This window comes from Malaya genurostris, chromosome 1 (genome assembly GCF_030247185.1).
Source record: "Malaya genurostris strain Urasoe2022 chromosome 1, Malgen_1.1, whole genome shotgun sequence".
Taxonomy (NCBI): Eukaryota; Metazoa; Arthropoda; class Insecta; order Diptera; family Culicidae; genus Malaya; species Malaya genurostris.
This window is the reverse complement of record NC_080570.1, coordinates 5,867,627-5,881,700: the sequence shown is the minus strand read 5'-3', so window position 1 is coordinate 5,881,700 and position 14,074 is coordinate 5,867,627. Positions and strand designations below refer to the sequence as shown.

The 14,074-nt window shown below is 39.1% G+C and overlaps 1 protein-coding gene across 7 annotated transcripts in view; it reads left to right on the top strand.

Moving 5' to 3' along the window:
* LOC131431017 (uncharacterized) overlaps nt 1-14,074 on the top strand; it is a 278,009-nt gene that overhangs the window by 222,962 nt on the left and 40,973 nt on the right. For all 7 annotated transcript variants that reach the window (XM_058596418.1, XM_058596428.1, XM_058596435.1 and 4 more), the window contains 2 exons: nt 7,981-8,529; nt 8,623-8,682. In XM_058596418.1, coding sequence (XP_058452401.1) covers nt 7,981-8,529; nt 8,623-8,682 — 609 coding nt within the window. The remainder of the gene's footprint in view (nt 1-7,980; nt 8,530-8,622; nt 8,683-14,074) is intronic.

The following is a 14,074-nucleotide window of genomic DNA, read 5'->3' as shown; positions in this document are numbered from 1 at the left end:
CACTTCACTGAAATTCGCTTTGCCGAAAATCATTGCATTGAAAATCGTTCCGGCGAAAATCATTCGGCCGAAAAAAAATTTCCCATACATTGTTTCGCGTAAATCACTTTGATCGATTGTGGTTTCATCACAAATCGTTTCGCCACAAGCAATTTCGATAAAAATCTCGACTTAAAATTGTAATTCCATCAAATATCGCTTCGTTAAGAGACATTTCACCGAAAATCGTTTCGCCACAAGCGACTTTTTCGATCTCTTCCAAAAAAAAAGGAAATTCCATCGAAAATTGCTTCGCTAAAATATATTTCACCGAAAATCGTTTCGTCACAAGCGATTTCGATGGAAATCTGTTCTAAAAATAAAAAGTTATTCCATCGAAAATCACTTCGTTAAAGGACATTTCACCTAAAATCGTTCTGTCATTCGTAATTTCGATGAAAATCTCTTCGAAAAAAAAAAATGTAATTCCATCGAAAATCGTTTCGTCTGATGTCATTTCGTCAAAAATTCCGTCCCTGTAGGTAGCCATTTCATCGAAAATCGCTCCACTTAAAATCGTTCCACCGAAAACTACTTCACTGAAAGTCATTTCTCCGATGATCTTTTCGACGAACGCCGTTTCAACTTATTCAATCATTTCGTCGTAAATCGTCTCGCTGACACTCACTTCACTGAAATTCGCTTTGCCGAAAATCATTGCATTGAAAATCGTTCCGGTGAAAATCATTCGACCGAAAAAAAATTCCCCATTAATTGTTGTTTCGCGTAAATCACTTTTTATCGATTGTGGTTTCATCACAAATCTTCTCGCCACAGGAAATTTCGATAGGAATCTCCTCTCAAACAAATGTGATTGCATCGAAAATCGCTTCGTTAAAGGACACTTCGCCGAAAATCTTTTCGCCTGAGAGATATTTCACCGAAAATCATTCCGCCGCAAGCAATTTTGATAAAAATCTCTTTTAAAAAACATAATTGCATTCCACTAATTAATCTTTATCCTATCATAATTGCATTGAAAATTGCTTAGCTAAGAGATATTTCACTGAAAATCGTTTCTCCACAAGCAATTTTGATAAAAATCTCTTCTAAAAATAAAAGTAATTCCATCGAAAATCACTTCATTAAGAGGCATGTCATCGAAAATCGTTTCGTCTGATGTCGTTTCGTCAATTATTCCGTCCGGGTAGTTAGCCATTTCACCGAAAATCGCTTAACTGGAAAAAATCCGTTTCGCTTAAAATCGTTCCACTGAAAACTATTTCACTGAAAGTTATTTCTTCGAAAATCATTTCGACAAACGCCGTTTTAACAAAAATCATTTCGTCGAAAATCGTCTCGCTGACACTAACTTCACTGAAATTCGCTTTGCCGGAAATCATTGCATTGAAAATCGTTCCGGTGAAAATCATTCGGCCGAAAAAAATTTCCCCATTAATGTTTCGCGTAAATCACTTTTTATCGATTGTGGCTTCATCACAAATCTTCTCGCCACAAGCAATTTCGATGAAAAACTCTTCTCAAACAAATGTAATTGCATCGAAAGTCGCTTCGTTAAAGGATATTTCACCGAAAATCGTTTCTCCACAAGCAATTTTGATGAAAATCTCTTCTAAAAATAAAAGTAATTCCATCAAAAATCGCTTCGTCTGATGTCATTTCGTCAAAAATTCCGTCCCGGTAGGCAGCCATTTCATCGAAAATCGCTTCACTGGAAAAAATCCGTTTCGCTTAAAATCGTTCCACCGAAAACTATTTCACTGAAAGTTATTTTTTCGAAAATCATTTCGACAAACGCCGTTTTAACAAAAATCATTTCGTCGAAAATCGTCTCGCTGACACTAACTTCACTGAAATTCGCTTTGCCGGAAATCATTGCATTGAAAATCGTTCCGGTGAAAATCATTCGGCCGAAAAAAATTTCCCCATTAATGTTTCGCGTAAATCACTTTTTATCGATTGTGGCTTCATCACAAATCTTCTCGCCACAAGCAATTTCGATGAAAAACTCTTCTCAAACAAATGTAATTGCATCGAAAGTCGCTTCGTTAAAGGATATTTCACCGAAAATCGTTTCTCCACAAGCAATTTTGATGAAAATCTCTTCTAAAAATAAAAGTAATTCCATCAAAAATCGCTTCGTCTGATGTCATTTCGTCAAAAATTCCGTCCCGGTAGGCAGCCATTTCATCGAAAATCGCTTCACTGGAAAAAATCCGTTTCGCTTAAAATCGTTCCACTGAAAACTATTTCACTGAAAGTTATTTCTTCGAAAATCATTTCGACAAACGCCGTTTTAACAAAAATCATTTCGTCGAAAATCGTCTCGCTGACACTAACTTCACTGAAATTCGCTTTGCCGGAAATCATTGCATTGAAAATCGTTCCGGTGAAAATCATTCGGCCGAAAAAAATTTCCCCATTAATGTTTCGCGTAAATCACTTTTTATCGATTGTGGCTTCATCACAAATCTTCTCGCCACAAGCAATTTCGATGAAAAACTCTTCTCAAACAAATGTAATTGCATCGAAAGTCGCTTCGTTAAAGGATATTTCACCGAAAATCGTTTCTCCACAAGCAATTTTGATGAAAATCTCTTCTAAAAATAAAAGTAATTCCATCAAAAATCGCTTCGTCTGATGTCATTTCGTCAAAAATTCCGTCCCGGTAGGCAGCCATTTCATCGAAAATCGCTTCACTGGAAAAAATCCGTTTCGCTTAAAATCGTTCCACCGAAAACTATTTCACTGAAAGTTATTTTTTCGAAAATCATTTCGACAAACGCCGTTTTAACAAAAATCATTTCGTCGAAAATCGTCTCGCTGACACTCACTTCACTGAAATTCGCTTTGCCGAAAATCATTGCATTGAAAATCGTTCCGGTGAAAATCATTCGGCCGAAAAAAATTTCCCCATTAATGTTTCGCGTAAATCACTTTTTATCGATTGTGGCTTCATCACAAATCTTCTCGCCACAAGCAATTTCGATGAAAAACTCTTCTCAAACAAATGTAATTGCATCGAAAGTCGCTTCGTTAAAGGATATTTCACCGAAAATCGTTTCTCCACAAGCAATTTTGATGAAAATCTCTTCTAAAAATAAAAGTAATTCCATCAAAAATCGCTTCGTCTGATGTCATTTCGTCAAAAATTCCGTCCCGGTAGGCAGCCATTTCATCGAAAATCGCTTCACTGGAAAAAATCCGTTTCGCTTAAAATCGTTCCACCGAAAACTATTTCACTGAAAGTTATTTTTTCGAAAATCATTTCGACAAACGCCGTTTTAACAAAAATCATTTCGTCGAAAATCGTCTCGCTGACACTAACTTCACTGAAATTCGCTTTGCCGGAAATCATTGCATTGAAAATCGTTCCGGTGAAAATCATTCGGCCGAAAAAAATTTCCCCATTAATGTTTCGCGTAAATCACTTTTTATCGATTGTGGCTTCATCACAAATCTTCTCGCCACAAGCAATTTCGATGAAAAACTCTTCTCAAACAAATGTAATTGCATCGAAAGTCGCTTCGTTAAAGGATATTTCACCGAAAATCGTTTCTCCACAAGCAATTTTGATGAAAATCTCTTCTAAAAATAAAAGTAATTCCATCAAAAATCGCTTCGTCTGATGTCATTTCGTCAAAAATTCCGTCCCGGTAGGCAGCCATTTCATCGAAAATCGCTTCACTGGAAAAAAATTTCGATTGAAATCTTTTCTAAAAAAACTTAATTGCATTGAAAATCGCTTCGTTAAAAGACATCTAATCGAAAATCGTTCCACCTCAAGCAATTTCAATGAAAATCTCTTCTTGAAAAAAGTTATTGACTCGAAAAACGCTTCCTTGAAAGAAATTTCACTGAAAGTCGCTTCGCCACAAGCAATTTCGATGGAAATCTCTTTCAAAAATAAAAAAAATTCCATCAAAAATCGCTTCGTTAAGAGGCATTTCGTCGAAAATCGTTTTGCCACAAGCAATTTCGATGAAAATCTCTTCTAAAAAAAACTTCATTGCATTGAAAATCGCTTCGTTAACAGACATTTCACCGAAAATCGTTCCACATCAAGCAATTTCGATGGAAATCTCTTTCAAAAATTAAAGAAATTCCATCGAAAATCGCTTCGTTAATAGCGAAGCTAATAAAAGTCATTTTCAATTACTCAAAATAGACGAAAATGACGATAAATAAATGTCACTCTCAGCTCCGCTTGCAAATAATGAGGATGAAATCCTTGTCCAGTTAACGACATAAGCGGAAGAGTAGTTTCCAAATGGAGGTCCTTCTTTCATTTACCCTTTCAGTCATGTTCGGTTTTCAGTAAAAACTTTTTATATCTATCCGCTGAAAGTCATTTCCACGGAAATTTTTTCTACGGAACCAATTTAACCGGGTTATCCGAAAATCGTTTCGTCAAAAGTCATTCGATATTTATTTCGACAAATGTCATTTGAATATTAGTTAGTCTTTTCCAAAATCATTTGAATGATAGTCCGTTTTGCCGAAAGACATTTCACCGAAAATCGATTCAAAGATTTTTTTCTTTTCGATGGAATTTCTTTTATTTTTGAGAAAAGATTTTCATCGAAATTGCTTGTGGCGAAGCGACTTTCAGTGAAATTTCTTTTAAGGAAGAGATTTTCGAGTCAATTACTTTTTTCAGGAAGAGATTTTGATTGAAATTGCTTGTGTCGTCACAATTTTCGATGAAATGTCTCTTAACGAAGCGATTTTCAATGCAATAAAGTTTTTTTTAGAAGAGATTTCCATCGAAATTGCTTATGGTAAAAAGATTTTCGGTCAAATTGTATCTTAACGAAGCGATTTTCGAAGCAATTACTTTTTTTAAGTCGAGATTTTTATCGAAATTGCTTGTGGCGAAACTGACTTTCGTCGAATCGATTTTCAATGCAATGATTTCTTTTTTACTCGTTCAACCGAAAAACGTTCCACCGAAAGAAATTGAACCGGACATTTATTCTTTGAATGTCATTACACCGAAAATCGTTTCTCTGTGGTTGATTGAACTGCAAATCGATTCACCGAACGTAACTGCGTTCGTCGATAGGTAAAACTTTCTGATGTGATTGTCCTACACCTGGGTTCACAAAGTGGACTCGCAAGAATACATCTTTTATTATTTGAACGGCTGAAAGCAAAAAGCGGATAAGTGCAACTTAGTTTGGAAAACCCGTTAAGGTATTTTTGAATGCAAAACCCGGATAAAAACATTGAAAGCAAAAACCGCACATGGATTTTGCAATGCAAGAATCGTTTAAAAACATCTTTTTTGGAAAAACCGGACAGAAAAATTTTGAATGCAAAAATCGGACAGAAACATAACCGGTTCTTTCAAAACAAATGTATTTATCCGGTTTTTGCATTCAAAGTTTTTACCGACTGTCGCTGTGGACGAAGCATGGTTTGCTTATTTGTTACGGGCAACTTAATCAATGCTGCATTCCCAAACGATTCTTGCATTGCAAAATCCATGTCCGGTTTTTGCTCTCAATGTTTTTATCCGGTTTTTGCATTCAAAAATACCTTAACGGCTTTGCCAAACTAAGTTGCACTTATCCGCTTTTTGCTTTCAGTCGTTCATTTGTAACATGAAGTAAATTCAAATAAATTTCTTGATTTAATTGTATGATTTGACGGAACGATTCTTTCGTGATTGAATGACCCATCCAGCGAAATAGCTTCCGGTTGAACAGACTTTTGGTGAAATAACTGTTTTTTTTTTCGGTGAAACAATCCTTTTGGCGAAATGGCTTTCGGTGAAATGGCTTTCGGCGAAATGGCTTTCGGTGAAACGGCTCGTTTAGCGAAATGACCTATTTGTCGAAATCACTTATGATTGTGAAATTGCCGTTTCGGCCGATTTAAATGAAAATATCCATTCGAAGAAAATATTCATTAGACGAATCTAACCTTTCGACTAATTGGTCCTTTCGGCGAATTGACCCTCTCGGTGAAATGACCCTGACTGATTGGTTTGGATCGATTTTTATGATTTTTCCGATATAATCACAGCCATATTCGCCGTTATTCTTCTTAAGGGGAATCACTTTTGCACCATTCTTTTTGAAAAAAACGAAATAAATCGCGAAATCCGTACCAAACACGCTTGGAAAACACTCTGCCTTATGTCGGTTTCGTTTGAGAAAACTGTAACTTACCCACACACCAAAAAAAATTGAATTTTACAGGTCCCTCATAAGATGTAATTCATAAAGACCTAATTTGTCAAATGACGGAAAATTTCATTTGTAATGACTTAATGTTAGATTAGCTTGAATTTTACTGGTTTCGACTGTAACTTGCGGTCTGCTAGCAGGTGCGACTGTATGAATGTAAATGTACATTTTACCAGCCAAGCAGATGCATGCTTCTGTGGCTCAGTCGATTAACAGACGTACTTGCGATCCAATGATTCTCGGTTCAAGTCGCGGCGGTTGCTGTCAGTATTTTTTTTTTTATTTAAATGATTTTCATCTCATGGAGTTTTAGACATAATATTAAATGTTCCTCTACGTAAATTTGCGTGAACTGCGACGCTCCATTTATGTGCATCTAAAAAGATGTAAAATCACAGAGTTTTTTTTAAGTGTACAGGGTTACAGTTTGTTTCATCAAAAAAAGATACTCGAAACTGTATCATTTTCAGTTCAACAACGTTGAAACTAGGTTCGAAAGTTCGAAGTTAGAGAGAGGGATTGCTAAGAGTGCCGTAATAATCGAAAGAGAAAGTAAACATAGACAATCTGTCATTTGCACTTAGGTCGTAATGAAATTACTATACAGAATTTATTGGTGTTAACTCTAGAACCTCTGCGTCGGATCAAGAAAATCACATATTTTGGCAACTTTGCATAAAATGCAAACCTGTACCAAACCAACCCTTCAGTTTGATTTTCTGTTTGAAAATGGTCGAATATTTTCAAACTCGCATCACTCAGAGTATCCCCCGAATGTTACATTAAAATCACAGTGCGAGAAATAATGTGATAAAAAGATAGGTCAATAATGTCAAAAACATGACGGGACTGAAGTGACTGGAACGCTTCTCTGGAATTTGTAAAGATGTGTTCTGACCAAAGGGTCTTTAAATATTCGAGTCACCGCAAATTACTCACTACTAAGGCGGAGCTAACGCAAACAGAAATGTTACCAACAAACAAAAATCTCTTTAGCATGTGAAATTACCATGGACAAACTGAGTCTGAACAACTGAACCGAATTATTCTCCATTTAATGTTATTTTTGTTCAACAAATAAATTTAGTCTGGATTACAATTATGACCGGTTAAAAACTAATTAATAGAAGTGATTTATAGCTGACGGAAATCAAATCAAATCAAATCAAATACAGTAAAGATTCATTGAGTTCTAAATTAATGTAAAACGAGTCTGACATTTAATCAAATCAATTTTGGCTAATTCGATTGAATCTACGTCTTCGACAATCCCCTCGGCCCAATCAAAGTAGGCTTATTGACGGCAACTCTTCCACGACCATATTTTCCATATTCGAACACCGATCAAAGCAAGCTCTGACTTGCAGTTTCGGCAATTTGCGCTCGAATGCTCGTGACTATACGTTTTATTTCCCGATTTTATTAGTCGTTTAACCGTCGACGAATCGGCGTCAAAGGAATCGATAGGTTTTCCCAAAAAAAATAACGAAATGTTTCATAGGTTCCGATTAATGACCCGCCCCAGGGGGAAAAGGCAATCTCGAGTGACTGGTAAACAGCTGCCATATTTGGCAGAGCCCAATCTTTTCGAGTATGAATAGAAGGCCGTCAAGCAGCCAGCACAGCGCCCACCTCGTGGCTCACGAGAGCACATGCAAATCAAGACGGGGTTGGGACGTAGGGTGACTCGTTTTTTTTTCGAATGTTCGTCCGTCCACTCACTTACCGACTGTGTGACTGTGACTGTAAAACCTAATCGAATCGCCATTCTTTGGTTTCATTTCAGACGAATCGAATCACACGCAGGGTCCGCTGGATGGTTCCCTGTACGCGACGATCCTCAAGAGTCCCAAATCTCCTACAGCCGGTGGTATTCCGCAGACGTTGATCTCCCCGCCGGCCGAGTTTAGTAACACAAAAACAATTCTCAACGGTGGCTCAGCTGGAGCAGGAGTAGGAGGAGGAGTACAACCGCCGGTGACACCTCCGCCGCGAAACGCCAACTACCACCTTTACGACGGTGCCAAACGCTATCAAAATGCTCCCGGAACGGGTGGTCGAGGGACCGGCTACGGGTACCAGGGAAAATCGGTGACCGGCGAAAGTGCCAAGAACGGTGGTGTCAATTCGAGTGATAATGAAAATAATAATAATAATAGTGCTAGTGGTAACTACAGAGCAGTGATAGAAAACGGGAGTGGCTACGATCAAAACCAGAACCCGGTTAGTCAGCGGCAAACGCAGGTTAGGAGTCAGGCAGACGGGCGAGAATCGGTGCGAAGTCCACTGACACTGTCTATGGACTCCGGAATATCGAGCAGTGGTCCGGTGAATCGTAAGTGTTCCCTACTTTGACTTCTGTAACTTGTCGCCAAATTCTGGTTCGACCCACACTCATATTCTTCCTTTTTCGATTCCACACTTCCAGGTCGCCTACAAGGTTCCAGCGTATCGCCATCCAGTTTTCCAAGTCAAGCTAGTCCACAAGGTAAGCGAAAAGTTTTTTTTTCCCAAAACAATAGTAGGCGAGTTGCGTGTTCAGTTTGACGTTTCCCCGCTACACATCATCGCAGTAGCCCGGTCAAACTGACCACACTCACTCACGCGCAACACTTTCTGTTCTGTGGTGTTACACTTTTTTTTTCCTCAACTTGTCGCGTCCTACCCGGGAACCGCTGTAGCTTTCAGCTTAAAATTCCACAAGCAAACAACCTTCGACGACGACGAGTGCGGCCTGATTCAAGTTTCCTTGTTTCGAAAAAGGGCATTCCCGGTTCTGGCATTGGTTGGCCGTCGATTGCTGATTCCGCAGTTGAGTGATCCGGAAGCAAACGCTGGGGACTTTCTGTCTGACAGTGATCGAGAGGCCTCTGTCTGTCTGTGCTACTAATTTTTCTGTTTCGAGTCAGAATTCGCTCCTAGCGGGAGAGAAGGTGTCAGTGATGCCAGACTTGTGGCCTGGGTTGTCAAATTTTCCAATAATTCACCCTGCCCCCATCTGGCATCCGGGTTCCGTTGAAGTTGATAAAGACAAGGAGACAAAAACACAAACTGGCTCAACCGCTTCCTTACTTTGCGCATGCTTTACTGATTTTGAGCCGTACCAGGCCGCAAAAGGAGAAGAGATTTCTTTTCCGTTTTTATCCATCTCCGGGAGTCAATTAAGGAATGCACGAGTACATTTAGTCGTTGGCCATAGGCTCGAAAGAAAGTTTGTTTTTCCTCTGTTTGGGACTGACATTGAACGGTGTGGTGTCCATCACCCTAACAGTATTTTTTTGTTGCCGATTTAATTGATATACTTATTTTTTAACAACCATATGCGCATTTTTCTGTGCACTTCGAAATTGTCCGGCCTAGAATTTTGGAAACCCAACGAATTGCACATTAGATAACCGATAAATGTGGAAGCAGAAATGAAAACTTGCGAAAACATAACCCTCGACACGGGTTAGGTTTGTTGTGCCAATCGAACTCCTCTGGAGGTGATGAAACACTACTCAGAATGCAGCCCGATTGAGACTTCAAATGACCACTAAGCTTCATTGAGTATTGTGTGACTAAAAAGCATTCCTCACGCATTCGTCTGTCTTATTTACCACCTTGTCTCCGCTGGGTAGTGATATGTGAGATTTTATGGTGACTCATAATCTAAACGAGCGAATCTAATTCTTCGACGATAGTAACCTCGTCACATTAGTAAAGAGCAAATTAAATCAAGCTTTTGTGAAGCTTCTCAAGCTTTTGTGAAGCTTCTCAAGCTTTTGTGAAGCTTCTCAAGAATTTGTGAAGCTTCTCAAGCTTTTGTGAAGTTTCTCAAGCTTTTGTGAAGCTTCTCGAGCTTTTGTGAAGCTTCTCAAGTTTTTGTGAAGCTTCTCAAGCTTTTGTGAAGCTTCTCAAGCTTTGTGAAGCTTCTCAAACTTTTGTGAAGCTGCTTAAGCTTTTTTGAAGCTTTCTACAAGCTTTTGTATAGCTTTATGCACGCTTTTGTAAAGCTTTATACAAGTTTTTGTGAAGCTTTCTACAAGCTTTTGTGAAGCTTTCTACAAGCTTTTGTGAAGCTTTCTACAAGCTTTTGTGAAGCTTTCTACAAGCTTTTGTGAAGCTTTCTACCAGCGTTTGTGAAGCTTTCTACCAGCTTTTGTGAAGCTTTCTACAAGCTTTTGAGAAGCTTTCTATAAGCTTTTGAGAAGCTTTCTACAAGCTTTTGTGATGCTTCCTACAAGCTTTTGTGAAGCTTTCTACAAGCTTTTGTGAAGCTTTCTACAAGCTTTTGTGAAGCTTTCTACAAGCTTTTGTGATGCTTTCTACAAGCTTTTGTGAAGCTTTCTACAAGCTTTTTTAATGCTTTCTACAAGCTTTTGTGAAACTTTCTACAAGCTTTCGCTGAGCTTTCTACAAGCTTTTGTGAAGCTTTTTACAAGCTTTTGTGAAGCTTTCTACAAACTTTTGTGAAGCTTTCTACAAGCTTTTGTGAAGCTTTCTACAAGCTTTTGGAAGCTTTCCACAAGCTTTTGTGAAGTTTCTCAAGCTTTTGTAAAGCTTCTCAAGCTTTGTGAAGTTTCTCGAGCTTTGTGAAGTTTCTCAAGCTTTTGTTGATTCTAAAGCTTTGTGTAGCTTCGCAAGCTTTATTTTAACTTCTCAAGCTTTTATAAAGCTTCTCAAGCTTTTATAAAGCTTCTCAAGCTTTTATAAAGCTTCTTAAATGTTTGTGAAGTTTCTCAAGCTGCTGTGAAGCTTCTTAAGCTTTGTTAAGATTCTCAAGCTTTTGTGATGATTCTCAAGCTTTTGTGATGCTTCTCAAGTTTTTGTGGAGCTTCTCAAGTTTTGTGAGGCTTCTCAAGCTTTGTAGAGCTTCGGAAGCTTTGTGATGATTCTTGAGTTTTGTGAAGATTCTAAAGTTTTGTGATGCTTCTCAAGCTTTTGTGCTGCTTCTCAAGCTTTTGTGCAGCTTTCTACAAGCTTTTGTGAAGCTTTCTACAAGCTTTTGTGAAGCTTTCTACAGCATTTTGGAAGCTTTCCACAAGCTTTTGTGAAGTTTCTCAAGATTTTGTGAAGCTTTCTACAAGCTTTTGTGAAGCTTCTCAAGCTTTTGTGAAGCTTCTCAAGTTTTTATGAAGCTTTTCAAGTTTTTGTGAAGCTTCTCAAGCTTTTGTGTAGCTTCTCAAGCATTTGTGAAGCTTCTCAAGCTTTTGTGAAGCTTCTCAAGCTTTTGTGAAGCTTCTAAAGCTTTTGTGAAGCTTCTCAAGCTTTTGTGCAGCTTCTTAAGTTTTGTGAAGCTTTCTACAAGCTTTTGTGAAGCTTTCTACAAGCTTTTGTGAAGCTTTCTACAAGCTTTTGTGAAGCTTTCTACAAGCTTTCGTGAAGCTTTCTACAAGCTTTTGGAAGCTTTCCACAAGCTTTTGTGAAGTTTCTCAAGCTTTTGTAAAGCTTCTCAAGCTTTTGTGAAGTTTCTCGAGCTTTGTGAAGTTTCTCAAGCTTTTGTTGATTCTAAAGCTTTGTGTAGCTTCTCAAGCTTTATTTTAACTTCTCAAGCTTTTATAAAGCTTCTCAAGCTTTTATAAAGCTTCTCAAGCTTTTAAAAAGCTTCTCAAGCTTTTGTGAAGCTTCTCAAGCTTTTATAAAGCTTCTCAAGCTTTTATAAAGCTTCTCAAGCTTTTATAAAGCTTCTTAAATGTTTGTGAAGTTTCTCAAGCTGCTGTGAAGCTGCTTAAGCTTTGTTAAGATTCTCAAGCTTTTGTGATGATTCTCAAGCTTTTGTGATGCTTCTCAAGCTTTTGTGATGCTTCTCAAGCTTTTGTGGAGCTTCTCAAGTTTTGTGAGGCTTCTCAAGCTTTGTAGAGCTTCGCAAGCTTTGTGATGATTCTTGAGCTTTGTGAAGATTCTAAAGCTTTGTGAAGGTTCTCAAGCTTTTGTGGAGCTTCTCAAGTTTTGTGAGGCTTCTCAAGCTGCGTGAAGCTTCTCAAACTTTGTGAAGCTTCTCAAGCTTTGTGAATGTCAAACAATGTCAAACCCTTATGAACACCCTGTTCCTAGTAGCAAACAAAATAAATCACGTGTGCAAAAAGCTGGATCAATGTGTCAAATACCCCTCACAGTTGCTCGCCATATCCAACAACAGAGTCGCTCGTTTTCTCCTGCGTTAACTTCTAACGTAGGCTCGGTCGAATTGAAAAAAAAAATTCGACACCTGCATCGTTGCTAGTCCATTGAACTAGGCGAGTTGGGACATGATTGAAAAACAATAAAAAAAAAAACAACTGCAACAAAGTTGCCACATCAATATTTATTTTCTGTTTTTTTTTGTTCTGCAGATCGGGCAGACTAACGAGCGCGCGAAGGTGCGATTGACGGGAATACATTTGTTTGATTTGATTTGAGTCGCCATTTTTTCGCACTTTTCGTCGTGAATGGCTTCATTTGGATGGGAGCCCTGACTAGCGCAAAATACTCGCAGTAGGCTGTGTGTGTCTGGAAAGGACAGTGGAGACAGACACCATCTGTCATTCTTAGAAAAAAAATTATTTCAATTACATCATATAAATGTAAAATCAGCCACGAAGAGTTTTTTTGGAAAAACTGTTTAAATATATTAACCTCAAATTGCGGCAAAATAATCGAATCAAACTACGCAAACAGGAGGGGTTCATTGGCAGAGCGGCCAGTTTTGGCCGAATGCGAAGGTGTTCTCGTGAGCGACAGTTGGGTAAAAATATAAAAGTGGTTTTTCCATGTGGAACGGGTTGAAAAAATGTCGTCGAAAAATGTCGAATCGCCTTATGAACGGTAAAGGTGACCACCACCGGTGACCATAAAAGCCCAGAGACTACCGTGGTCTCGAATTAATTCGCAACTAGACGGCAATACGGCGACCACTCGTCGTTACAGCGGTCATACCAATATTGAACGATTTTTTGTAGTTGTTGTTGTTCGTTTCGGTTTCGGTTTCAGTTTTTCCAACCAGCGCCATATATTTCGCACCTCGTTCGGTAAGATCCGGCTCGCAAGATTGCGCGTCCAAAAGTCAATGCAGCCAGGCATAGCAATCGTCTCTCAGTAGGCTTTGGATTGATTTTTCCTTCGAGATTCGAGCCTAGGCGCGCAAACACATTCATTTTTTGCTTGGACTCCAATCTTGCAATCCAAGTAGGCACAGTCAACATCGTTTTGCGTGAAAATTGACAACGTTCGGTGTTTGGTCAGTCAGTTTGGTGGACGACTGCACTCTACTCGCGCGGGGCCAGTTCCCAAGTGAAATCCCTTTTTTGTTCGGTGGCTCGCCATCCGAACGCGGCATTCGCTTCACACATATTTGGAATAATTTCACGATTATTAATTAGATGTACGAGAGTTCGTCAAGGGTCCATTTGGTGCCGGTGAGTAGTGTGACTTGAGGTTTGAAAAAGAAACTGTCAAGAGAGAACACCGTGAAAGAGGTTTTTTTTATGTATTGAAAAACAGAATGATGTCCCTGAGTCATCGAGTTCAGATTCTCGATTCTCGTGACGTTTGTTGATTAATTTTCGAACTGTGCCAATCACAACAGGCGATACACGGTTTGCGTGCTTCAAATGGATGAACAAGTCCCCCGCTTCGTCATCGCTGCTGACAAGTGCCACTCTTTGGTGTGCCGAAGTGAGAGTTGGATCCCTCGTCTCCTGCTGCCCGCTACGCTGGAAACTGTCTGGCGGCGGCTGGATGATGGTGATCGAGATGACAAGGCAGTTCACAATTTTCTCACTCGTGCGGCGGCGGCGGCGGCGGCGGCACCACATTCAAAAGTGTCTGAAAAAAAACCTAGGCCTACCGTGGTAATTCGTAACCAACCCAAAAAAGGGATCACACTTGCGCGTACACAGCTTTTATGGCTGCAGCAGCTT